This window comes from Embiotoca jacksoni, unplaced genomic scaffold (assembly GCF_022577435.1).
Source record: "Embiotoca jacksoni isolate LCO1_2020_lvr unplaced genomic scaffold, fEmbJac1.0.p SCAF_4, whole genome shotgun sequence".
Taxonomy (NCBI): domain Eukaryota; kingdom Metazoa; phylum Chordata; class Actinopteri; family Embiotocidae; genus Embiotoca; species Embiotoca jacksoni.
In genome coordinates, this window is record NW_027185392.1 from 19,813,147 (window position 1) to 19,840,695 (window position 27,549).

General features: G+C 40.7%; 1 protein-coding gene across 3 annotated transcripts; it reads right to left on the minus strand.

The window, feature by feature from the left end:
- Positions 1-787: 787 nt before the first annotated feature.
- Positions 788-26,985, minus strand: LOC138208837 (synaptogyrin-1-like). 3 transcript variants are annotated; one of them, XM_069167000.1, is made up of 4 exons: positions 26,444-26,981; positions 7,838-8,039; positions 4,189-4,334; positions 788-1,519 (listed from the first exon to the last, which is right to left on the minus strand). In XM_069167000.1, exons 1-4 carry the CDS (start codon positions 26,543-26,545, stop codon positions 1,304-1,306), a joined length of 666 nt encoding a protein of 221 aa, XP_069023101.1. In that variant the 5' UTR covers positions 26,546-26,981; the 3' UTR covers positions 788-1,303. The 3 variants fall into 3 exon arrangements, with proteins under 3 accessions (XP_069023101.1, XP_069023099.1, XP_069023102.1); XM_069166998.1 differs by having other exon boundaries at positions 7,802-8,039; positions 26,444-26,979; XM_069167001.1 differs by lacking the exon at positions 788-1,519 and adding an exon at positions 1,529-3,934 and having other exon boundaries at positions 7,802-8,039; positions 26,444-26,985.
- Positions 26,986-27,549: the final 564 nt, after the last annotated feature.

A 27,549-nucleotide genomic window follows, 5' to 3' on the forward strand; every position in this document is an offset into this window, starting at 1 on the left:
GCCTCAGTTGTAGATTCATTGAAATTAAGTGGAAAACACAACAGATAAATCCTTCAGTTGAAAGTTTCCTTCTGACAAGAAACCGCCACTTTTATGTTATTTGAGATGCCTGCTAATGATGATAAATGTTTGGTTTTGTTCAGGGGTTGAGGACAAAAATAAGACAGAGGTATTATCTTTACCGCCGCATTAACGATGCTGTAAGAGAACCGTGATCGTGTGAATGTTGGGTTCATGTTGTCTTGTTGGGTTTTGCTTGGCAGTCAGCACTAAGGCAACAATCGAGGAGAGAAACAGCTTCAGAGGGAAACAAGAAAACACACACCGTCTCACATCCACACATCAAGAAAAAAAAAAAAGAGACCTTTTAATACAGACACAGACACACTCTTGTTTTACAGTTGAGGGGAGGAGTTGCCAGATATACCGCTGTTGCTTGTTTGTCTGTGCTGATATCCTATAATGCACCACCAAGGAGTTTTGTCAGCAGAAACTTGTATCTGTTTAGAATCAATACACTGTGAACCTGTGCCCGTGTGTGTCTGTGTCTGTGTGTGTGTGTGTGTGTGTGTGTGTGTGTGTGTGTGTGTGTGTGTGTGTGTGTGTGTGTGTGTGTGTGTGTGTGTGTGTGTGTGTTTGAACTAACACTGATCATTTTGCTGACTGGCAGCAGACCTCAGAAGATGAAGGCAATGTGGTCACAAGCATTGATCTGCTACAGGGTGACCACTTCTGCAAAACCAACTGACCTGCCAATTATTTCTCAGCCCCCCCCCCCCCCCCCCCCCCCCCCGACCCTCCCGAACACCTTCAATTATTTTGCATCCCACGGCCCGCTCCCACAGACGACCTCCACCTATTTATGTTATTCTACCGCAGACACCAAACCGAGATGTTGTCCTGTCCCCAGGTGTTAACTGGGCCTCTGGAATCTGGAGACACCGATGTTTATCTTTCATTACTATATGTCACACTGGTTAAAGAGCTCCTCCTTTAACTGGTGCTTGCTGTCAACAGGGTTAACTTTATCCATGTATAAAAATCCTGCAAGACAGTGTGTTATTTTGACCCAGTGTTAGTGCAGTAATATCTAAATGACGGTATTAACCCAAACTATCATATTCCCATACTTTATGAATGTACACCTTAATATGTATTACCAACATTTTTATAATATTTGGGTGTCAGATGTGCACTGTGTTGTAAATGTAACTCTCCATTTGCAACAGTTAAGAGGTCGGGATTGTTGTGCCTATCACTGGGTCAAAATAAGTCACTGTTGTTGGGTAACCCTCCCCCCATCTCAGTAGTCTTGACGCTGGTACCCTCCGGTGCCGTCGAAGGCCCCGTCGCTGACGGCCTGGCCCCCTCCTCCTACCGGGCTCTCCACGTCGTCACCGCCGAAGGAGGTGTAGGGGGCTCCGGCTGCGTCCTGGCTGGGGTCCGTGTATTCCTGGGAGAAGAGGGCCGAGTCGGCCCCCAGCTTATATCTCTGGAAACCCAGGAAGGACTGGCCCGCCTTGGGGACAGATGATTAAAGAAGGCAGAAAAGGCGGACAGATGGTGAATGAATAGATAGAAGTTGAAGCAGATATGGAGTGGTGTTAGAGCAGAGAGTTTGGGAGAAGATAGAGAGAAAAGGAAACATTGATTAGTAGACTGGAAAGCATGTGAAGCTTATTAGATAGTTTGATAGTTCATTTAACGAGTCACAGCAGGTTACTTTTACATGCAGCAGTGCAAAAAGGCCATTTATACATTGTTCAGCTCCATAAAGACAAGCACCGCTCCAGTCTACAGCAGGAGAGTCACAGGGCAATTAAACAGAGTCTGTGTGCATTACTGAGCAGCTGAAGCCCACAGTATGAAACAGCACACATTTATCAATAAATTAGAGATGGTTCAAGACTCACAAGCCAGAGATACCATGAGACCAGAGCAGAGCAACCACCGACAATGACTGGGAAAAATACAAGGTAGAAGAGCTCTGAGAAGTTACATGAAGAGGATGTATTTGTTTTTGGCTGATCAGATGTTGAAGACAGATTGTGCTTCCACAAGTCTGACTCTTTCAGTCTGATACATCACAATGTCTCAGGCCCATTATACTGTATTTTCAGGTTGGTTGATTGTCTAAAATGAAAAAACTTCAATAGATTTTTAGAAAAACTGTAGTTATTGGAGCACAAGCTGGACAAAGTAAAAACATGTTACTGTCTGAACCCTGAATATTTCAGATTTTTTAAAGGCAGAACATTTGAGTATAGAACTCATGTAACTTTTTTACAGTGTGACGTAGTAAGATCCACAGTTACAAGCCATTAAACCCACTGAATATGCAATAAACTGTCACTGATAGGAAAAGAGTTGCAGGGAAAAAGTTTCACATTTTAAACTTCAGAAATAAAAGGAAATGAGTTTCACATGCTTTCAACATTTGAAACATGGGATAACATGTATGTACCTAATTTTGCAACATCCGATAACATGGGGGAAATGTGTAAATGTTTTCACACAGAAATCTACATGGGCTTCACACATAACATCATGGAAATGTTCCAAAACCATGTTTTCCATGGACAAAATACATGTTTCACGTGAACATTTAAATCTGTATGTGATCATGTGTTTTTTTGCACATGTAAAGTGCATTGTTTTTTTTGTTTTTTTATGTATTTGGAGTAGATTGATACCACTTTAATAGATATCCATTGGAGCCTGAATAACTTAGCATATAACCTTTAAACAGGGAGAAACAGCTAGCTGGCACCATCTGAAGGTGAAAAAAAATCCAACAAAAGCACTTTATTAATGTTACATATATTATTTTGATTGTTTGATCCTGAAGTCCGGTCACTGCAGGATGTAAACACATTAACTGTCCTGTGCTTAACCCTCCACACAACTCTATGTGTTATTCTTAGACTGTGAATAAGTGTATTTCTAAAATTGTATGGAGCCAAGGGAGTGAAGATGAAGCTTTGGAAAAAACATAAAATAAGCAAAACCATCACCATTTGAAGAAATGCACTCTGACAAATTAGTAAGATCTGAGTTTTTTTTTTTTATTATTTAAATAAAGTTGTGGTAAAACCTGTCGCCTTAATATTGTTGTGCACTGAAGAAAAAAAAAAGCACATGAAGGATATTCATGTTAAGGATTAGAAGAGGTGGTGATCAGTCCTGTAAACTGAGACAGCACTCATTTAACGGCTCCATGTTTAGTGTGTATCTGTCACACTGTACACCTGCTGGAGCTACCTCAGCGATAAACACTGACCTTTGAAACCAAAATGCTAAAAACAGAAAACTACAAGGCAGAAAACAGAAGTTCTCTATTAGCGGAATATTATAAAAAATAAATTAAAAAAAAACCTGTTCGCATGCTTTTCTTTTTTGACTTCTTTGTCTATCAGAAATAAACATTATTATGTAGTATTAGTCTTTGGACTGGAGCAATTAAAACTTCCAGTGAGATAGAAACCGGACAGCAGGCTTTTCAGGAGATGTTTATGGTCAGAAATTTGTGAATTTGGCGATTTAATTGCTGAGTCATTTGTACTGATCAATATTTCAGTCATGTTATGCATACGTTATAATCATAAGGCGTGTGCATCAGGAAATACGTACAGTAACTATACTAGGCAATCACATGAAACAACATCTTACTGGCTGCTGCTGTAATGATACAACTGTTCTTACTGCTAGATCACAAATACACTCACTTCCAGCAGTGTTGGATGTTAGTAGGAGCCCTTAAACACACACACACAGCCACAGTAAAGTAACAGGGGTGTGTGTAGAGGGTTAAGGATGCAAATGGAGAGCAGAGTCAGACAAAAGGTTGAGGAGGCTGAGGGGGGAACAGCTTGATGTATTCCTCTTCAAATGACACATTCTTAAACTTCTCCATAGAGAAGAGAGTCTGGGCGCCCTGTCGGAAGAACATCCACACACTCATGAGTTCACATGGACACAAATACAAATGTTCATCCATACACCAACCAAAAAGAAGATGGAAAAGGCGAGCACACAAACTCATTGGCTTTAAAGGAGGAAGGGAAAAGGTGTTCAATCCCTTCTGAGGCCACAACAAGGTCCCAAACTTCAAATAAAAGCTCCCACCAAATGCTGGTGTTATGCCCTGTTGTGTTACACAGTGGACCAATGAGGTGTGCGGATCCTTACCCAGGTGAAGATGGAGAAGAAGGAGAAGGTGATGGCTGCCCGGGCGGCGTCCCCTCCCTCCCTCAGGGGGTTGTCTTCTTGCTTGGTCACCTGCCACTGGTTGGCCAAGAAACAGAAACCCACAAACCACATGAAGGACCAGAAGGCTGAAAGAGAGAGAAAAGAAAACACAGTTTAAATGGAACAAGATATGATACATCCTGGGATGCTGTATCAAGTCTGGGATCTGGGATGGGAGCTTGAGCCAGGAAGCGGTTAGCTTGGTATAAAGACTGGAAGCAGGAGGAAACAGCGAGCCTGGCTCATGCCAAAGTCACATAAAAATCTGCCAAACAGCATCTCCAAAGCTCACAATAAACATGTTAGCTCGTGTTCATTTAATGAGGTGCTGGTAGATGAAGACTTTTTTTTTATAGCTTTGATAGAGGCAGGCGAATTGTTTCCTTTGGCTTCCACTCTTTTTGTTTAGCTGTGCTATCTCTCTGCTGGCTTTTGCTGCATTTTAAACAGACAGGACAAAACAATTACAAGTGACTTTTGGCAAAGAGAACAAAACAGCATGATCCCAAAATGTCAAACTAGTCCTTTGAAACAAATGTATGAGTGCCAACAAATACCAGTTTGAAGGACAATTGAAACGTTTTTTTGTGTGTATTTTTCCCAAAATAGAATATTTGACAGTGACACAGGTAGAGCAGGGCAAGACAAATAATCTGCTGTAGTTGGAGGTCTATAAATTGTATATCATCAGCATAACAATAAAAATAAGTGGAGATGATCAACTGAGAAAAAAGCAAGGGACCTAGGACTGACCCCCGTGAAGCCCCAAATGAAAAATGAGCAGTCAAACAGCAAGAATTACCCGCAACATCAGATATTTTTCTTTCCTGCTAGCCTGTAGTGGTAACCACACGAGGAGAGAGGTATTAATAGAGCTGGAAATACGGTGGAGAGAGAAAATATATCAAGTTTAATCAGCAACATCCAGGTCCGCTCAGGATACCAGTTGTCCTCTTGTTTTACTAACCCACCAACCATCTCTTTGTACAATGTAGATATGGTGAGAGAGAGACAGACAGAAAGTGTGAGTGAATGATAAAAACAGGGAAGGTGAATCTTGTCTCTGACAGGAAGTACCCAATTACCCGACTCAACACTGGACGATCTTGCCCTCATGTCTGAGTTCACTGCAGCAGCAGTGCAGCAGAGAAGCAAAGGAAGCCGCTGTCAGACACACCAAAGCACAAAGTCGCAGAGGCTTGTTAGTGCTGGAGGAGTCCTCGTCTCCTTATTGTCCCTCTCACTCCTCCTCTCCTTTTGTTGTGATCATAACGTCACTAGAAGTCTGTGAAATGTCAGTGAGGAAAATCTGCACAGAGGAAAGGGGAGTAAAATTGCCTTTATCCTCATCCTAACCCAAAAATACCCACAAGAGCACCCTGACCCCCTACAACAAAACATAGCGGTGCAGTAGCATACAACTGGAGAAAGAGTACAATTGTAAGTATGTGGAAGAGAAACTTGATTAAAAAAAACTCAAATGGTGGCGTTTATCAAACTCGGTGGTTGGGAAATAAAACCTTTGATTATCAGATCAGAAATATCTGATTTCAGAACGTCTGCTTTCAAACTGCTTTGTTATTATTTTTTTTTTTACAAAACTCACAGAACTTTTCAGTGTTAAATTACTTTAGACAACTCGTATCTCTTTCATGTGTACATCATAGTGCCACGTTACAATTGCGTTTGAGGAGAGTGTATGAAAGTGTGTGTTTTGCTTCTTTCTATTCACCTTTCCAATCTTCTGATTGATACTGCAGGCAGTGATGGCCGCCAGTTTGTTTGATCAGGTCGTGTTACCGCCTCTCATCGACACCCCAATTGTTTTGGCAACAGAAAAGCATTGTAATCGAAGCCTCAAATGGCTTTTTATCACATTAAATATGTTTTACTATCTACGTGTCATTTAAAGCCAAGGGGAAATCTGCGGGACTAAGAAAGAAAGAACCACAAACTGCAGTTCCTATAAATGCCCACTGGAGGCGACCTGCAAAAGCGAGTCAATCCCTACAGACCCCCCAGCTTTACAGCAACATTAAACGTGTTTACCGCCTGATACAAAAAGTGGTTTTGATCTCCATAGCTAATTTCCCCATTCATGACAACAGTATGGGTGAATTTTGTTTTAATTCAGCCATTTTATATGGGTGGTAGTTTCATATCGTTATATGGGTAGTTTATATGGGTACATTCATAAGCTACTGGGAAGTAGGAAAGTTCCGACCTGTGTGCGAGTGGGAGAAATCACCTGAACGCCTGTCGAACTGGGAATTTCCCTCTTGGATAGTCGGAGGTTTTTGAGAGCTCAGAGAAGTGGGTCTGACTTCGCTCAACATGCCAACGTTTGTGGTGAAAGAAAAATATATGACTAATTGCTCAGCACAAAAATAAGTCACTTCATGATTTAATTAGGTCATACTAGTTAGAACAGGGTGTTGTGCCAATAAACAATACTAATGAGTATATTAACAGACAACGACAAGTGGTAACAGTCCTCCCACACAGCTGTCACATGTAGAAATGTAGTGTACAAATCATAATGTCTCCATTTCATCCCTGTGATGGTCTACATGTGTGATGACGAGGTTGTTTGTCACATTTTTTTTCCTGGGGGATGCCGTGTTACCTCTTTGTTGTTGTCGTGACAACGCTCTCAACTGGGAAGTCGGAGGTTACCAAATCGGAAGTTTCCCACTTCTCACCTGGACGCACCATAATGCTGTTTTGAGTGACAGGAGGATGCTGTCACAGTTAGCGAACAGCCTGCATGTTTCCATCATAAATACAGACTGGTTTCAGCAACCAGGAGGCTTCATTCTGCCCCTCTAAGCTCCTCCCATGCACCACCTCTTGGCCCATTTTTGGTTTAGCTCGTAAGACTGAGTCAGACACTGTCACGGAAGCTACGTCCATTTTTGTTAAATACAGTACATTCAGCACAATGTCTGCTACAGTATATGACAGACCAAACCTTGTGCTTGTTCTGACACCTGAGTCAGAACACGACATTCAAAACATTACCTGAAAGACCGTAAAGTCACTGACTCAAGCCAAAGAGGTTAAAATGTTTGTTTCAATTTTATTCAGCTGCTTTTTTACCCCCCCCAATCTTTACCCTATGTTATGTTACCTGTAAACATTATATATCTTGTGGATGTTTGAGTAAATTACTGGATAACAGTGAGTCTTGCAGTCCAAATCTCACACAAATAAACAAGTTGTAAAAATAAAGTCTCACAGCGTGTGAAATATAATAGGCCTTGAACTAATCTGTGTCTGTAAACTATAGCAGTAATATCTTAGGATGTGACAGCAAGCTGGAGAACCGCATCTGTAGGACGTGGGCCTTCTGAAAGAGTTGGAAATGATTATTGCGCTGTTTCTTTGAAATTAAACGGAGATATTCTAACTGATCTGAATTGATGAATATGTGAATGTCACCCATAGTTGTCTGAACAAATGAATGTTAAAAATAAACAAAAACTACTCACAATGTTGTTTTTCTGTTGTTAAGAAATAAGGCACATGAAGCATGAAGAGATTCCGGGTTTACCTGACACCCCGATGTCAGCCAGCACAGCTTTCTTACGGTCTTTGACGCTGCTGATCTGGGGGAAGTAGACGTCCAGAGCCAGGAAGGCGATGCAGCAGAGGAAGGCCATGGAGCCCATGAAGACGCCGTAATTGCAGGCGTTCTGGTTGCGGTTGAAGATGCAGTACTCCTCCACCTCCTTGGGGCGGTTGATGTAGCCCTCATTGGCAATGCAGCCAAAGATCACGATGGAGAAGAGCTGGAGGGAAGAACACAAGAGAAGAAGGGATGATAATGTGATAGCAGAGAGGAGAGTCGAGAAGACATTAAACAGGATAGCGTTTGAAAGGCAGCGCCAGAGATCCGTCTTCAGTCTGTTTTACTGTTCAGGACGAGACACAGACAAAACTTCAATAACAACAATGTATGTAAACATGTTTAGCCATTTATGTGTTCTGACGATATGTTTGCTTTCAGGATGTCATGAAAAAAGATATTTTGGAAAAGGTTGATGCCAAAATTCAGAAAATGTGATGGCACTCATTTGTTATGCCATCACACTGAAGATACAGACAACTGAAAAGCAGTAAAACGGTGTCACGGATCATTCTGAACGACACCGCAAACCTATCTAAGCACTGTAAACAGGCTTCCCAGTTATGAGTCTCAGTTGTTACAACACATCATCTGAATGTTGACATCCTGAAATGTTTGTGTTGTTGTTTGTGAATTTTGACAGCATCTGTTGCAGCAATGCTCCACACTCAAGATTCAACGAGATAACATGATCTTGTTTGGGTGAACGTGGCAGCAGTGTGAGCTGTCTCAAAACCTTCTACTGTCATTACTGTTCAGTCTGTCAAAGAGTAACGTTGTGTGTGTTTTAGCACACTGTGTGTAAAGCAATTCATTTTTTTTTTTTTTTAAACAAAACTTGCATTACAATAATTCGATTGTGAAATGGCTACTTTGCATCTTTAAGAACTGTAATAACTTCAAATAGTAAAACTGCTGGTTAATCCAACAACCTGATAACAAGTAACAGCTCTGTCCATCACTGACTAATGTGCATTGCTATTTAAATGACTCTCTCAGTAGTTTTGTTTATCACAGTTCCCCAGACTAACAGTATCTCACTAAAAGTACTTAAAGCCAGTCAATAAATACCAAGATAAAAAAAACTCAGAAAGTAAGCAGAACATTCTGACATCAGATTAGTTGGAACCAGTAAATGTTTTCGTAAAAAAAAAAAAAAAACTGAAACAATCAACATTTTGACTCACTGAGTAGTTGACAACTATCAACGGGGTTGAAAATATGTGCAAAATTGCTAAAAAATGTAACTGAAATTACTTCAGCTAATGGAGTAATTAGTGGATACATTGTATTATTTCAGAACTAAATAGTTATTATGTCATTCAGGAATTGACACGTTTAATAGCTTTATTACAGTTTTATTAGTTTAACTGCGGTGGGGTTTCTTGGAGTGAATAAGGAGTAAATTTAGTCTTTCTTTACATAGATGATGTTTGCATGGCCTGTTTCACATGTGCATGCTAATAATGCTTGTGCTTCCATGCTGAGTGTTCCTCAATGTTTTTTTCCCTTCATAATCTGATCTCCCTGCTCACATCTGTATGTGTGGACCTGCTTGGTTTTCTCTGTTGTTTTGTGAGAATTTCATCAGGGCCATTGACATCCCAAAACAACAGCACCTGCTGCAATCATATGGTATGTTTAGCCTGACCGGGTAATTTGTGAATAAGAAATCACTTCAGCGTGATACTCTCAGCCCATAATGTCACGGCAACCCTGCAGGGGAGCTTTCATGAATAATCCATCATGCCTCAATGCACCTCCAGGTTTTCTCTTAAAATATGAAGTTTGATTGAAGAAAAATGTGCCTTTTTCCGCTATTTTGCTGTTCAGTACGACAAATACTGAACACGCAATGAGAACACTTCATACTCTGTGTGATAGTTAGTCCGTTTTGTGTACAATGTGACTATCAGGAAAAATCTGGAAAAAGTATAATTTTGTCAATGGACTTCAATCAGAATCTATGGAAGTAAAACTGCTGTAGATATCAATGTATTTTTGGGAAAAGTTTGATATCTTCTTATTTTATTTGATCTTATTTTATTTTATCAAGCAAGTGATATGAATTGATCATGATTTTCAAATTTAAAAATCAATCAGTAAATGCAACTATCTTCCTTTCTTATTTCCCCTTTTTTTTTTACCTGCAACTGGTCATAATGCGTTAAAGCACTAAAAGCTGTCTGCTATTCACCATTAAACAACATAAAGAGAGAAGGAACATGTTAAGGCTCCACAGGTTTGCAGGTAAAATGTGTGGCTCTGTGAGGTCAGATGTCACAGTGTGAACAGAAGAAACACGCAAAGACTATTCCAGCCGTCAAAAAGTTCTGTGTGGAACTTCCTCAAAACATAAATGAAGATGAGGTGCATGCAGTACGAACTCTGCAGCTGAAGCTATCAGATCATCAGTCTACCATAGTTATGTACAATCATTAGCGTAAAGCACCGAGCAACTAACTGTCCATCCGGTCATCGATAATCAAAGGTCAGACCAAAGCGAAGGTTTTAGAACTCGGATTGGCATTTGTTGACCATATTGATGGGTGGGGGGGTGTTAAAAGTCAAATAATAGTCGATTACTCAGCGATTATTGAATAGGATTTTTTTCCAAAAATGTTGAACTATTTTATTCAAATGCGGCATCTGATTAACGTGAATGACGTAGCAGGAGGCATTAATCACATCCACTCTCACCAGGATTTGATCATTTACACTAAAACTTATACAATTAGAAACAAATTAAAGATGCTGTAAACATATCAATAATTTGCACCTGACAAAGCCTGACAAAATATGTGTATGTGACATTAATGTATTAACATGTGCCAGTAAAACATTTTATTCCACACGGAGCCTGGAATGACAATTCATTATTTCAAAGGCACATTAAAGTATTATTTCTGACAATACTGTAATGCAGATGTTCTGTGAGGCTGTGTGCTGGATAGGTTTTGTCCTTCCAGCGGTGGGCCGGCTGAGGTGGAGGGAGGGACAGTGACGGTGGCGAAATGGAGCCAATGAAGGGACAAGGTTACTCTGATAGCATCTGATCCCTCCCTCCTCTTCCATCCTCTCGCCTCGGTCTTGTATTTTCTTCTCCGCTTCTGTCTGCCTTTGTCTCAAAGAGCTACAAAATGGAGTCAGTAACAAGGGGAGGTTACCAAGATACCATCTAACTCTCCTCACCTCTCCTCTGCAGCATCACGGAAACACCCTTATCAAACCCATGAATCCAAAACCCCCTCAGTGTCGGTATTCCACCCTGCAGTGCTGTATAGCAAGTCTACTTTGTACTTCACTTGATACCAGCCGATCAGACAACTCCATCCAGCAGACAGGCCCTCAGACCAAACCTCGCGGGAGCTTTTTCTATGAAGCTAAAAACCGAGACTGAGCATGTTTATGTTTGCCGGCAGTCTGCGTGTGGACTTTGCAGCGGTGAGTGATGGATTCAGAGTGCGTCTGTGTGTATGTGATGGAGAGAAAGACAGCTCCAAGTGAACCCCGGGTTGGTGGACAGTTTACCCAGCTGTTGCGTCTGTGTTTGTGTGGTAAATGACAGCGATACAAAAGGGAGAAAACACAATAGACTACTTCCATCGACAGCCCTGATCATGAAGGCCAGCAACCGGGCCGCGAGGAGACAGGGATGTCAGTCACGATGGGGATTACAGCACAGTTTTTCTCTTCAACCCCGTCCGTCTTTATCTTCGAAAACCTCCCAGTTTCCCTCCACTGTCTTTTCCACGCTTGGAAAACAACAATTTTAGTGCTGACGTTGTGTGCTCAACATCTGAAGTGCCAGCAGAAGCAGAGTATAAGTCTATTCAATTTTCTTGACACAGACTTCATCATTTCAAGACTGACATGTTTGAGATCACAATCTCTTTTTTGAAAGAGAAAAAGTTCAAAATGAAGCTACCTTAAGTTGATTTTCTATCTGCGGCTGCGTTGTTTGGAATAGTTTTAGTGAATATATTGAGTTTAATTTTAGAATAATTGTTTTCTGCAAACAAGCCCTGAAATGATGAATTACATATTTTTGAAAAATCTAATCAAATTAAGATCTAGTTACTGTTTTTATTTTACATTTGCATGGTTTTCTTGAAGGCATAAAGTTTTCGGTCGAGATAAATTCCATACTTATGTCATGTGATGGTGAGTGCGCCGTGTTTCTAAAGGAGGCAGTGACCTGTAGTTGAAAGCTCTAGAAAACGAATAAGACGCTATATAAACAGCACGGCATTTCAGGATAGGAATGCCTGAGTCGATTGGATTTGTACCGAAATAGCTATTGGATGGATTCCTGTGAAATTTGACACGGCCCAGTTCCACGCCATGAATTGGATTGGCGTTAATAATCTTTTAGTTCCGAGCGACTATCAAATAGTACTTTTGCTTGAAATGCTCATTCCTAGTCTCGGATAATGTTGCTGAATTAGAAGGACTTTGGTCCAGGCCTTCAAGTCACACACTCAAATATTTCAGTTGTGTCCTCTTTTGCGACACCTAAGGGGATGAGGTGTAATGGCAGTTATGTTTTTGGACTTAACTTCCCACAGATTGGATCAGTATTGCCTGTGATCAGTCGGTTGGTCGCAGCATGTTTCTGTGTGTGTATAGCTCTGCCTTCCCCCTCTGGTGGAATAACTTGTGACTCGCCAGACAACCAGCTTGTTCAGTTCAAGTCACAGCAAAAGTAAGAGCCTTCATCAGGCTACATCACCAAAAAAAAGTAGATCTTATTCAGTGCTCCGGTTTATAACTAAATACTAAAAATAATGACGTCCCACCAAACTCAGCTATACTTTGTGTTCAATGCTAATTACAAAATGCGAGAAAGCCAACATGAGTCACCTTCTGTCAGGTCCTTCAGTATCATAATGCAAAATAGGGATGTCGCAATATCAGAAAGTTGGTAGTTGTAACCAATTCCACTACAATCCACAATTATGGACATTAATTCTGATACCAAAAATAATAAATAAACTGATGCACACACAGCATGCTTACAAATGTTACATTTTGAAGGACTGAACAGTCATTACAGTGGCCTGTTAACATTATGACGTCTATCAAGCTAGGCACGCCCACAAACATACCTCTCTTTGAGGCCTAATAATTAATTATGCATTTATTATGTTTATTTGTTCATCAGGAGTGAATTTAGCTCAAGACAAAAATAGACAAAAAACTTGACCTTGTGAAGTTGAGGCTTTTTGATTTATGAAGCCAGATTATATATTTGCCCCTTGTGGTCATCAGTGGTATTGTACTTTACAACTTTACAGCATTAAAACATTTGCTTTACTTTTCAGAGCTGGAGGCTACATTTATTTTGATCTGCGGGTAAAACTTACTGGCGAAGTGATTGCATGGCCACTTGTATTAATCAGCAGAAATAAAAGGGATTTGGTGTATTATGGTTTACACACAATAAGCCATTTTGAGCTATCGGGCTGTAAAATCCCATCATTTAAACCGACTTTAATGACAAACCGATTGGATAGCTTGTAAGTGGGAAACACAAGCTGGCATTTGGAGTCTGTGGTGTAATGGCAAACTGTAACAGTTCGTTAGCAAGCATGCGCAACATTTCGGTTCCCCTCCACCCACTTTCTGCCTCTCTGCTCTCCGGCCCATGTATCTCACGCACTCTGCTCTCCGACTGAATGGTGTGTGGAGGAGGATAGTAACACCTCAATCCCCTCCTTCATATACCTGCAGTATTTTCATTAAGGATGGAGAAGACGATGATGAGACGGAGGAAGAGATGGAGGGATTGCGGAGGGAAGTGTTGGGGGCAGAACGGGTATGGAGGCGGTGCTATTTTTAGACCGACTGCATCATTGTTCCCTCCCTCCCCCAACGTCTTCTCCCATCTCCCCTCCTTACAGGCCCTGCCTCTGCCCACGAGCGTTCTTGAGAAAAATGAGCACACACACACACACACACACACACACACACACACACACACACACACACACACACACACACACACATACAGGACATACACTCAGCCATATACGGCTCAAACGCTCGCTCAGCTTGTGCACTGCTTCACATGGCAGGCTTACTTTAGGATTCAGGTCAGAAAACAAAAAGTCACACACACACACAAACACAAACACACACACACACACACACACACACACACACACACACACACACACACACACACACACACACACACACACACACACACACACACACACAGTACATACATACATACATACATACATACATACATACATACATACATACATACACACACAAAGCCAATCACATGATATCAAAACACCCTGTCTGCTCGGAATAGTCACGAAATAAACTTATGCTAAAGATGCATAAAGTACAATGAGCAGAAAAGTGGTCTGTGTATATTTTTCATTTGTTTACTTGTTCACGTTCCTCTTTAGAGAATATATAACATCTTATATTTGCTCATCTAACATTGACACACTAGATTTGTGGCTCTCGGTTTAAAGCTATAGAAAATGTGGTGACTTATCATAGACATAATATATTTTGTTCCAATGGTAGAAAATGTAGATACCCTTTTTAATAAAAGCCAGTGATGATGTATTAACCAAATTGAAATGACTTCAAACAAATACTCAAGTCTGTCAGTAATGAATATGTCTACATGGCTTTCTCATCCCACTTACTCACATGCAAGTAAATACACTAAAGAGCATTTCAAGTTTTTTTTTTTTATCATGTGTACATTTCTGATGCCTCTTGCTATCTGTAATAATGGACACAGCTTGTCGTTTAATTAGCGTATTTATAGAGCGCGGAGCTTCATTCTTGCCACATCTCAGCCTTCCTTCAGTGAATGGAACTGATTCTGGCGTTATCACGTGACTTAAGTGTAGCCCGAAGTCATTAGCAGGAATGAGTGGATGTCCAGAGAAAGATCCGGTCATCAAAAGACAGGATCATCTTTGAATAGGCAGCCATATACGATCTTCTCCCAACAAAACGCAACCTGTTTTCACATGATCACATTTCTGTGATTACGCCACATGATGGAAACCTCTGAAAAAAGCCAGTTGTCCTGAAACAAACTGCAAGGTCCCCAGTTCAATTCTAGCCAGGCATCTTTTCTGCATGTTACCCCTCATCTGTATGCATATTTCATTGATTATGATGGCAGTTTGCGTCATATTGTGAACTAGCGGTGTTCGCAGTGTTTGCTTTACAAATACAGTGACTGTGGCGGATGTACAGTTCATCCGTGTCTCTCACTGTTTTTTGATTTGGATGCAGAAGCAAGTTTGTCAGTTTCTGTAACAGGGACAGCGGGACCTGCAGGGCCACTAGTTTTTAGTGATGTGACACACTTTGTTTTTTTTTTGATGGTCCCCAGAGAAACTCCTCTGGGAAATAAACTCACCACCCGGGACTCTCTTACTCTATCTGCCTCTATTTTCCAAACTCTCCCCTTCTCCCTGCTCGCTCCAGTGACACAGGCGCCAAACACACAAACACTCTCACTTGAAATAAGGATTGGTTTTGGCATGACCTAGTTTGCCGAGATTGAAAACACACGTCGTCTTCAGGATCACAATTATATTTGCTATCACATGGCAGTGGGCAGATTGAATTACTGAGCCTTTTCTCCGGCTGCCAGCAGAAATCCAGATGAGTTTGTGATGGCTGGAGCGAGAGCCTGTCCTTCACATGGGCAGCAACTGTGTATCGCAAGGTGGAGTGCATCATTTTCTACATTGTGTACCACTGTGATACAAACATGAGCTTAAGCATACATTGTAAACACATAAAAACCACACAGAAACATGCACGACAAATGAAATGTGGTGAACTCGCTGCACCTAAACATTCTTCACTTGCTCAGCAGCCATGGAAAGTGGAGCATGTGACATGGTTTCATAGATGACTCTGCTTTAAACCATCCCCCACTCTTTCTTTTCTGTCAGTGTACGACTTTTTTAAGTGAGTGTGTGTGTGGAGGTTCCCCAGCCCCACGGGTCTGTAGACACATCACAAGGCTTCTGGAGGTGATGAAAGCAGCCACTGTGAAGAAAACCACGTGGGGCCTCTGATCTTGTGACCATCGGAGGGTCACTCACAAATTGCACATTAAGGATGCTGATTGCCAGAAGTGTGTGCATAATATGTGTGTGCACATGTTAGAGAAACTGTGTTTCTCTGGCATGTGCTGGAGCCATGCGTAAAGGCCTCTGGCATCTCCCTTTTATGATGTTGGTCACTGTGCTTTTGCCTTCTTTTTTTTTTAATTCCTTTCTTTTCTGTCTTTATATTGAAATCATAAATTCTGTCATTTGAGTGATTGCTACATGCAACTCACACACACACACACACACACACACACACACACACACACACACACACACACACACACACACACACACACACACACACACACACACACACACACACACACACAAACAAACACCTGTCTCAGCTGCAACCGAGACCGAAATCATATCTGTTCAGTCTGGCTGGTTGTGAATGATTTAAAGCTGCTGTTGTGGTGGCTGAAAGGCCTTTTGGATGCATTGTAACGGCCAAACAATTGAGCCGGGCCTCATGTCAGCCTGGTATTCACACTGTACCTCGTGCACAATCCTGTATTGGAACAAGCCACACACACACACACACACACACACACACACACACACACACACACACACACACACACACACACACACACACACACACACAGAAGTAGCCTAGCAATGTCCGGGTCTTTGTGGCTGCAGCCTTCGTCATCGTGCGCTCACATTCAAACAGCAGATTACATTCTATAAAATACTGAAAAAGTAAATTCGTGATCCTCTTTGTTGGCTTGTTCACTGACTCATCGAAAAACAAATTCAAGTTTATGAAAGAAATTGTGAGTCCAAACTATAATTACATTCCAAAATAATCCGTCTTTATGAGGGATTGAGTCCTTTAAGACTTCTTAAAACAAGAAAAGAAAGCCCATGGGGTGAACCAATGTCATTACTTTTAAATGAACCAGCCTTTGTTTGTGGAATTTAGTCATACGCATGGAAAACTTAAGAAAAATATGTTTCAACATTCTGGCTAAGCAGCCAAAATTATTTGTGTTGTAATTTTTTCATGGACTGTTGACAGACAGGCACACACCCATCATATACATGGAAGAAGTAATTAAAGTACTGCAGTTGGGAAGTGCCAATACAGAGAGAGAATTTGGGGAATCCCATGTATCTGATAGATATAAAAGATATAGCAGCACTGTGAAGTAGGACAGCAGTGTGTGGTGGCCAATATGCACAAATATAAATACTTTTTTTTTTTATAGAACATAATGCAGAAAAAGATGCTTGAGGTAAATTAGAAATTGTTCTTTTTTTTAATGAGCTACCTGTACTGATTACATCTCCAATGAAGTTTAGTGTAACATATTTTTGTCACCAAGTGTTTGATAACCACATTGGACATTTGATCATTACAATAAAAATGTTTATATCAACTATATATGTGGTATATAGAGAACATTGACTGACATATTGCAATTGGTATTTTTTTATTCCCTAAAAAAACAATTCAGCATCGGCCCTAAAAGTCCAGTATGTGTTGGGACTGGATTGAGGCTGGAACGAAAAACAAGTTGTGAAAAAGATTTAAAGTGGGAATACGCTCAAAATGTGCTCGTGAAAGAAGCAAGACATGACAATCATTGAAACAGGGTGAACTTTTGCAGCTCAGCACATCTGACCCATCACCGTATAACACGGTCACCCTGGTTGGATGTTTAGCTTTGGAGAGTTACAGAACTTGTAAGATGGAGCCTAATTCCAAGGTTGAAAAGGTGAGGCGAGAGGGCTTTCACTTGCATCCTGATCATGAAGGATCAGCCTGAGAACCTCCACGCCTTTTATAACCTCATATCTTTTGTAACGTCAAGCAACCGGTAAAACAATATGGACGGCCATGTAAAAAAGGAGAAACAAAAACAGAATTTTCCGAACGCTTTTTCACTGGTGGCTGTGTTCCACTCTGATCCTTCATGTTACTCTTTCCAGTCTACATACTGTATTGACATTCGCTAAATGTCAAAATGTCCACTATTTCAAATGGACAGTGAAAGAAAACACAGACTCCGCCCAGCATTACGATACAACCAAACAGACACAGAACAGACATGTTGAATACTCGTCCACAGATTCCCTGTTATTTGGTTCGTTCTGCTGTCAGAAGTAAACAAAAACAAACTGACAGAAAACCGAAGCTGTGAATGGTCGGTAAAAGTAACTTGTGAAAAAGGATGACGGTGAGAAGTGATGCTCACCGGAAGTCAGCATTGAGTTCGCAGCTGCTTAATAGAGGATCACTGCCGGAGGGTATCACTGTGGATGTGTGTGTGGATGTGTGTGTGTGTGTGTGTGTGTGTGTGTGTGTGTGTGTGTGTGTGTGTGTGTGTGTGTGTGTGTGTGTGTGTGTGTGTGGGCTTATTGTCTGCAGCAGAGCGTTGGCCTAGGCTGGGGATACCTGATTGCTGCTGTCACCATGGCAGCAGCTGCTCATGTAATGAGAGCAAGAGAGTGAGAGAGACGGGAGACCTTGTCAAAGTACAATTGAAGGAGAGCCACTGCAGCACCAAGGATACACAATGAGACAGGCAGACCGCATCACAAGTCCAGGACACAGCGCCACTCATATCTACACATCTACTCTCTATTCTGCTGAGTAACTCCTTCACACACACTCTGCTCTTCTCAATATGCCTCTCTTCTTCTTTTTTTTTTTTTTTTTTTTTGCTTCATCATCATCTCCTCTCCATTTGAATTGGGGGTGGGAGTGAGTGAGAACATGATCAGGTGAGTCCAAAGACTGTATCAGTGCAAGGAAACAGACGGTTCCTAAATCTTGTCAAGTCTCGCATAACAGAATCAGTGAGAATAGAACTGCAGTCTGGACTGGTGCTCATTCAGTTACAAGTTGTTGTTTTTTAAATGGCAAGGGGTTCGTGAAACAACACCATGTGGTTAGCATTAGGTACAAACACTGCTTCGGTTCGGGTTCGGAAAAGATTTCTTTAAAATAATTCACGTCTCTCAGACTCAAATTCAGGTCTCCCGGGTGAAAGTCCTGGGCTGGATTTGTCCAACCAGCCTCAGCCTACCTCACGACTCAGACTTAAGCACTGACTTCAAATCACCTCCAGCACATGACCTCCTTCTTCGACCCCGGTCGTACGTGCGTGTACTTTTGACACCAAGGCGAAGCCAAACGTACACTGACACGGTATCTTCCAGTGGACTGACGGGTGCATCGCACACTTTGATGTGATAGTGGGCGTACTCAGGTCTAGCTTACGTGGCCACTGTAGCCAGTTGTGCTTTGCATACTGCGATGTGAAGGAGTGAAATAAGTACCCTGCTTATCTGCTGAGTCGGACCAGAGCCAATCACTTAAAGCTTTGCGAATGCTCGTAAAAGGACCACACCAGAAGCTTTCCATATTTTAGCCCATTTATTACAAATGCAAATTTTACAACTGCAAACTATGCATTTACTATGTTGCATGAAAAGCTGTTAGCAGACTGTTGATTGAGTTGTGTAGTCTGTCACACTCATGAAGAATATACATTTGAATCAGTGTAGGCTTGATGATACATTTTGAAGACCATTGTAGTAGTCCTTCTTCTACATGTTCCTCCTCTTTTAACTCCTTCATTTCATCTCTCTTTCATCATTGTGAATTGTCTCCTGGTCGTACTGTCTGAATGCAAAACTGATTCACCCATTGATTACAACTGCACTACATAGTAGCCGGTCACTGCCTACTGATCCTTTTGAGCTACCTTGCCGTTATTCTGGGTCTACCTTACCTAGCCTGGTATTACCAGACCTAAATTTATTGTATGAATATATGGGAGTAGCCATGCTTCGTTGACGGGTGTTTTGAGTCATCGCATCCAAATCGGCGTAAATCTCAAAAGAATTTAACACATTTTTTGGAGCAGCCAAAAATACATCTACTGTTTGCAGTGCGCCAAAACTCAACCACCGGCATCATTGTTGAAACAACTTCACTGTTATTGCACCCCCACTGGTCGCTGAATGATTCGCCCTGCAGAGTGGCTGAGAAAGCCTTAATGTAACCAGGGCTTCCAGGCTATAATCACAATGAAGACTGGAACTGTGAGCAATAGTTGGGTGGAGCCAGGCTAGAAGTTCACCCACTCGGAGCTCAGCACCACCAGGAAACTTCTACAAAGCCTTGGGACGGATTTCTTTAACGTCACCAAGTTTGAGTTTATATTAGTCAAAGTCAAATTATCATTATAAAGCAAGGCAGAGTAGATGTTTCAAAGCCATCTGGACTTAAATTGTTTTCTACACAACAACAATATGCAAATGACTGAAATGAATGCAGCCTTGGTGTGCATTATACTATTAAAGCAAGGTTCAACAGCCTGCATATAGATTATCTATATTGTACAGAAATAGAACTCGTGCCTGATGGAAGGAAAATCAAAACTGAAAGTGGTCAGTAAAGGAAGTAAATCCGACATTAGTATGAAAGGCCATTCAGATCCATCTTAGATTTAGATTTCTGGCAATTAAGGACAAACACAACAGGCATGATCACAATTTGTTTTAATGTGCACACTTCAGAGAATTGACTGGGTGAGGTTTCCCACAAAAGCCAACAAACACTATCCTTAGTGCAGTATGTAGACCAATCAGTGGAGTTTAGGGTGTTACTGAGGCTGACTAGCCAAATTCCTAAATGTGTAAACAACCCTAATTGACAAAGTCTAGCTCTGCTTTAGGGTCATTTGTAAATATTTAATGCAAAAATCGGAAGACTTTACGCCCACACATGATGACTGCAAGCAGATAAAGGCATTTGTACAATGCAAACATGCAACCTACATCTCAAAATAGCTTTCAAACGGTGTTCTGACATGTAGGCACTAACAAACTGTGGGTGTTTGTGTGCGAGTGTTCCGGTTTAGCACGGAGCTGACAGAATGTGCCACGCTGCCATGTTTGTGTGTTTGTGTTGCTAATATCAAATAGTTACTCAACAATTATAAAATCTCTTGGCCTCTGAAATCCCAGTCACCATCGCAGCTAAATTTAAAGCATTAACCCACGTTGCTTATGTAAGGGTGTTTTAATTCAATGGAAATATCAGAACAGTCGGGTTTTCTTCAGCAGCTTTCCAATTTGACTTCTCTTGGATGTTTAACCTCGGCTGTGCAGACTGGTATAAGTAGAGCAGATAAAGATAATGATATTATATCAATATCGTGATATGAGACGTATATGATATGATATGTACTGTCTATCATATATCATATATCATTGTAACTTGATATTGAATAAGTTCTATCTTTTCCTGTTTTTTAAGGCTGCATTACAGGAAACTGATATCATTTTCAGATTTTACCAGACTGTTCTAACTGTTCTATTATTTCCTTTATCCACTGAGTCATTATTTGTACATTACTGATGATTATCTATCCAAAAATCTCATCGTGTAAAGCCTTAGTTTTTAAAATTGGAAGACTGTCCATCAGTTCTTCTGCTACGGTGGAACGTTTCTCTGCGCTCATGCAAAATCTGAGTTTAAGGTGTGTGCCTGCGAGCAGGATTTGTGACATCACAACTAATTAACTAGTTTTAATTCGGGAGCCAGTTTTGATCTAAAAAGCAACTCACTGAGGAATAATGTGGAAACTTAAGTGTGCGTTGCATGTATACTAAGAAAGGTCTGCCAGTCAAGTGGAAGACATCTGGTACTTCGGTCTGTAATGACTGCAACGTTTCAGTTGACAATACAAATAATTGCAATTAACGATTTAAGTGTCTTTTTCTGTTCATTTTATGCTGCTATTTTTTGCAGAAGCCTAATCATAGTTTAATGCACACACATTTTAGAAAGAAGAAGAGACATTTTATTGGCTGTGGTTTTTGGCTTTGCCACTTCATCCATTATTTTATTGTCAATAGATGTTCATCAAAATGCAGCTGGTTAAAGACTAGTTAAGCACCTTGAGACAAACAGTTGGTGGTGCTAAATCTCCACTCGTGCCATTAAACCAAAGCAGAGAAAGCAGGCATAGCGAGATGAGGTCATGACAAGAGTGTCAATCAAAGCTCAAACGGTGAAAAAAAAAAAAAAAATAGTTACGGAGCTTTGATGTTTCTGTTTCATTAAACCGTTTTCATACAGATGAAGGGAAACAATTGTAACGTTTTATACAGAAGGGATCCTGATCAGGCGATTATGTAATAATTGTGACAAGCCTTGTATTCAGTAGCTGAACAAAATATTTGCGTAGGGTTGTTCAATGAGGAGGGTGTTGTTGTTATTTTAAGAATTTCTCTGCAGGTAATTTTACTGGAAAAAAAAAAAGTATCAACCATAACTCATTAATCAAAGTGCTGGGTTTTTGGTTAAAACATATCTGGAGGGGAGCGTTTGTGTATTTGTAAATAACAATGTGTTAAAAGTCATCTTTGAAATGTGTCTTTTTGTCTGATTTGGATGCAACAGTCTCATGGAAATAAAAGGAATTCAGGGGGAGCTTTATCACTGACTGTGGTGGCTGTAGCAGAAACATTATTCAAAGTGTGTTATTTCAGAGTACACACACACACACACACACACACACACACACACACACACACACACACACACACACACACACACACACACAGCAAATATCTCTCTTTTTGTTGCGTTAGTACAGAGTTAAATGGTGGACTTTGATCTGCATTTACCCCGCGGGCAGACAGAAACGATGCTTTGGGCATGTCGACTTCTGAAAATGAAAAAAAAAAAAAATCTTCTTCAGCAGAGTCAAGCACAAAGCAGAACTAAACAGCCTGTTTAGGTGCATAATGATTTGATGGATGTTTTAAGTTGCCCTGGTGATGAGCCAAATCCTTGAGCAGCAGCAGCATTTAAGGAACTATGCTCAAAGCAAAGAAAGCAATGATCCAAACTTCAAAAGTAATACTCTTTTAAACAGATCAAAGCAGAACCACGGGCAAAACGATGTCATCGTTGCTTTCCAAGTCGGGTCGATGCAGTTTAGTTTACCTCAGTAAATACATTAAGCTCTTCTTATTTCTTCATCTAGAAATTGATCACACACAACACGCTCTCGCTCCATCTGTCAGTGGTCACTGTTTCTGTTTTCTCCATCATTCGTGCATCATCACAAACATGCAGGACTGCCTCCCTGATGGTGAGTCACACACACACACACTCACACTCACACACACACACACACACACACACACACACACACACACACACACACACACACACACACACAGTCATTATCACCTCCATATTCAGCCATCATAAGTCAGAAGAAGTGGGAGATAGAGACAAAAGGGAGGGCAGAGAGAAGCCTCAACCACCATTCATAAACTGCTCTCTCTCTCTTTCCAAGTATTCATTCCTGTTGGTCTGCCTCTCTCTAACACACACACACACACACACACACACACACACACACACACACACACACACACACACACACACACACCCGTTGGACGTCCCCCATCAACAAATGTCTAAAGTACTGAATGTTTCCTTCCCCACAGACTGCAGCAGACTGAGTATTAACACCATCACAAAAAACATCACAACTCCGGCTCGGGCTGTTACTATGGAGACATGTTGCTCTGGTGACGCCTTAGGGCGGGGCATATGATGAGGGGCCAAACCAAAAGTATTATCTTTTTTTGTGTAGGCTATATTAGTTTTTTTTTTTTTATAAAATTTTAATGTGATGATAATGATCAAATGTTGAATCAAACCTCTGATGCTGAAAAATACAAGGCTGCTGGATGGGAAGGTTATAGGAATGAAACACAGCAATATCATCACCATGGAAGCAATTTGTCAACCTAAAATTACACTTAAATAAATACGCTTAATTTTAGCCATTTATCAAGAAAATAAATCCCAACATTTGTTGTCTCAGCGTCTTCTTTTTGAGATGTCGACTAATGGTTGCAGTTGCATTAATAAAGAAGTATCATCAGGTCACCATATAGCCTATATATATATTGTATATACAATTATCAACAAATCATTTGGAGCCCTTTTGCTGCCTAATTATTCAGTCAATAATAAAATAAAAAAGACAGATTAATGGATAATGACAGGAACAATTACTTAAAGATTTTGTTTTTTAATTTATTTGGAAAAATCAAACTTAATATTCATAGAATACCAGTGTTTCCACAGTATTATATTGTGACATTATTGTGTACAGTAGTAGTAAGAATCTGGTGATACAATAAATATATAAAAGAAAAGGGGTGATTTTTTTTTTGTTATATTTCCTGATATATTGTGATACTGTAAGTAGGGTAATATATTACAGTTATTGTTTACCTAATTTTAGGAAAACAATTTCCTGTGTCAGCATACGTTGTTGCAGTTGAAGTTGAAGAGTATTATAAGCAGGGGCAGTGCTATAAGTACCAGAGTGCACCTGGGCACGCTAAGTTGTGGATCATCTCTAAGCTTGTGTATCCACTGTTCCTGTGGTGGCAAGTTTACATACAATCATCAAAAATATCTATTTACATTGCTTTATTTTAACAAAGTCAACAATGTAATGACACTATTTTCAACGGTTGTTCTGGGTTATTAAAAAAAAAAAAAAAGTGTTCTTGTTTGATTTCAGTCACAAGAAGTTCCTGCAGATGTTTCACAATAAAAGCCTTGTTAAGAAATGAAGGTTTTCTGTCTTCTAAAATGCTAGAAATTTGAAACACATACAGGAAGTGTTGAGTCTTTAAATCATAAACTTCCTTACACCCCTACAACGTTAAATAACTGTCTTTCTTAATTCTAAATAAAACAAATATTCCTGTTGTACAGTATACTGTTCAGTATTTATCATATGTATAATCAGTTCATTAACCAGAGCTGTGACTGCCACATATATTACGCTGGCCTCAAAATAAAGTCCAATAAAACACAAAGTCCTTCATCTCACTGGATTAACTAAGATATGTCTGTGTATTTATCTACAGGGGAAAAAAAAAAAAACAGACCTCATGACTGAAAACATTACATCCGATAATTTCATGGTTCACTGACTGACCACATGACTTGGCTTCACATGTTACTTGGAGCTCGGGGTTATAACACGCTGACATATGGTTTAGATCTGCAGGATGTAATTCATGTATTATGTGAGTATTAGATTTACTATTAATCACACTTGTAGCTTTCATCACAAGGGACAGAAGTAGGACGATGGTGTGCAGACACTTGGTAGTAAACTTCAATAAGTTCCACCTGTCTCTTCTCCCTTTTGCACATTCTTGAAAATGCTCTTGCTGTTATTTACGGCCATGCAGACACAACCCTATAAATAAGACATAACAGCAGCTTTGTGAATTTCATGCTATAAAGTGGGGAGACCGTCACCATTAAAATATTGAATGCTTTACCGGAGTGAGTTTGTGGGGAAAAAAACAACAACTTTGTTGTGTACATTTAGCAAAAAAACAACAACAAGCAAGTGTGAAGTGTCTTGAAGCATTCCAACTGTTGATCATTACTTCTGGCTAAACAGTCTGCTGGTCTTAAAATCGGATTAACTGATTTTTGGAAGATAAAAGTTAGCAAATTTGTCTCATGGCATGTCATCACTGAGTCCTAATCTGTAGCCATAAATTCAAATTCACAGGAACTGACGGGCCTGTGGAGCCGACTATATTCTTACAGTATTTCGCAAAGAAACTGACCATAAATGTTAAGATGTACAACTAAAACATAGAGAGGGGGACAGGGGAGAGGGTGGCAGAGATGTTGATTCATGTTCCCTCATGAAAACAAATCTTATGGTGTGTCTGTCTTTCATTCTGAAGGTGATATGAGAGTCAAAAGTGCCTAAAGCTGCTCATCCACTACATTCATCTAGAATTCATTGGGACCATAATCCTATAAAATGCCACCAGGCCCCTTTGAGGACTTGTGTGTTGCCATCTGTTTACTATGCTTCTTAAAAGTGTTCCCCTACTGTTGCTGCTCCTTTTGATTAGACGTCCTCCTCCCTGGGGGAGAGTGGGCAGTTAATATGAAATCTGTTATGAAATCATTGTGCCTGTGTGTTTTCACTACGCATATTAGAAAACATTATTTGGTCACAAATGTATTATCTGTGGAGGGTAAATGTGACAGTGATCAGGACTCTTGCACATTAGCAGCCCAGCCAGTACTATACATATAGCCTATAATAACAACTATAGACTTTAATAAACCAATAATAGGCTATACTATTATTAAATATATATTCAAAATGAAAATAAATACCATGTTATGATATCTTCCAGCAATCTCTGTCACATAATTTCTCACAGATGAAGCCTTCAAGGGCCCCTCTTCAATGCTAATGTAACCCCATATTTGTCATTATACAAACACGTGAAATGTACTATAGGAATAGTAATGAGTAGGAGCCAATGCAGCCACTCTGCAGCTATAATTAAAAAAAAAACAACCTTCTTTTTCTTTTTTTTTCTGTCTCCTTTCGGAGCTTTGACTCACCCACGACACTATGCGGAGAACGGTCTGAGGCTGCTGGAGGAAGGTGACGGGGTCGAAGGCTCCTCCGGCTTTCCCGGCTCCGTATGCCTGCATCCCCTCCATGGTCCTCCTCCTGTCTGCACAGCCTCCTCTCTGGTCCTCCTCTCTGGTCCTCCTCTCTGCTGGCTCTGAGGCGCAGGGTGTGTGTGTGTGTGTGTGTGTGTGTGTGTGTGTGTGTTTGGAGCACCGGGCAAACCGACACGGAAAACCCTCGAATCTGCTGCTCCTGCCGCGCTACTACGGCTGCTTCTGCACGGATGGATGCGCGTCTGTCCCGGGCTCCTTGGTGCACAGCCTTCCCCTGTTCTCTCTTGTTGTTGTTGTTGTTGCTGTTGTTGTTGTTGTTGTTTTAATTTAACCTCTAAATCTCCTGCTGTCTCTTTGCTATCTGGGAGGCTGTTTACGCCAGTGTTTTTGATGATGCTTTCTCCCTCTCTGTGAGCGCAGAAGCCGGTGGCGACCACGTGAACGCGCCTCCGCTGTCACGCCTCGGACGGGGAGCTCATCATCTAAAAACCAATGTCGGAAACACAGCGCGAGCGCGCGGACGTGTTTATGCGAGGCGCGCGCCTGTGCTCACAGGATCGCCACAAGGAGTCACGCGCTATCCATTTGTCTGGAGTTTTATTTTTTTTTATTTTTCTTTCTTTCTTTCTTTCTTTCTTTCTTTCTTTCTTTCTTTCTTTCTTTCTTTCTTTCTTTCTTTCTTTCTTTCTTTCTTTCTTTCTTTCTTTCTTTCTTTCTTTCTTTCTTTCTTTCTTTCAAACAGGCAGCGAGGAAAACAAAGTTCATTCAAACAGCACCTGCTATGAAATTAGGATCAGTTATGTAGGCCTAAATACGGCACCACGATGTGTTTAGGGGAAATAAAAATGTCCAAGGTGATTTCATATGAAATATATGAATAATATGTGTCTTAAAACCACTGTGCAAATGAAATGTTGAATTGGAAAGCGTTATTGTGACGTTACAAACACCATGTTAAAAGTGACGTGTGACGCTGGTGCAGAAACTCCGCCCTCTAGCGGTCTGAACACACTTTGCGAGGTCCTTCATATCCTCATGCA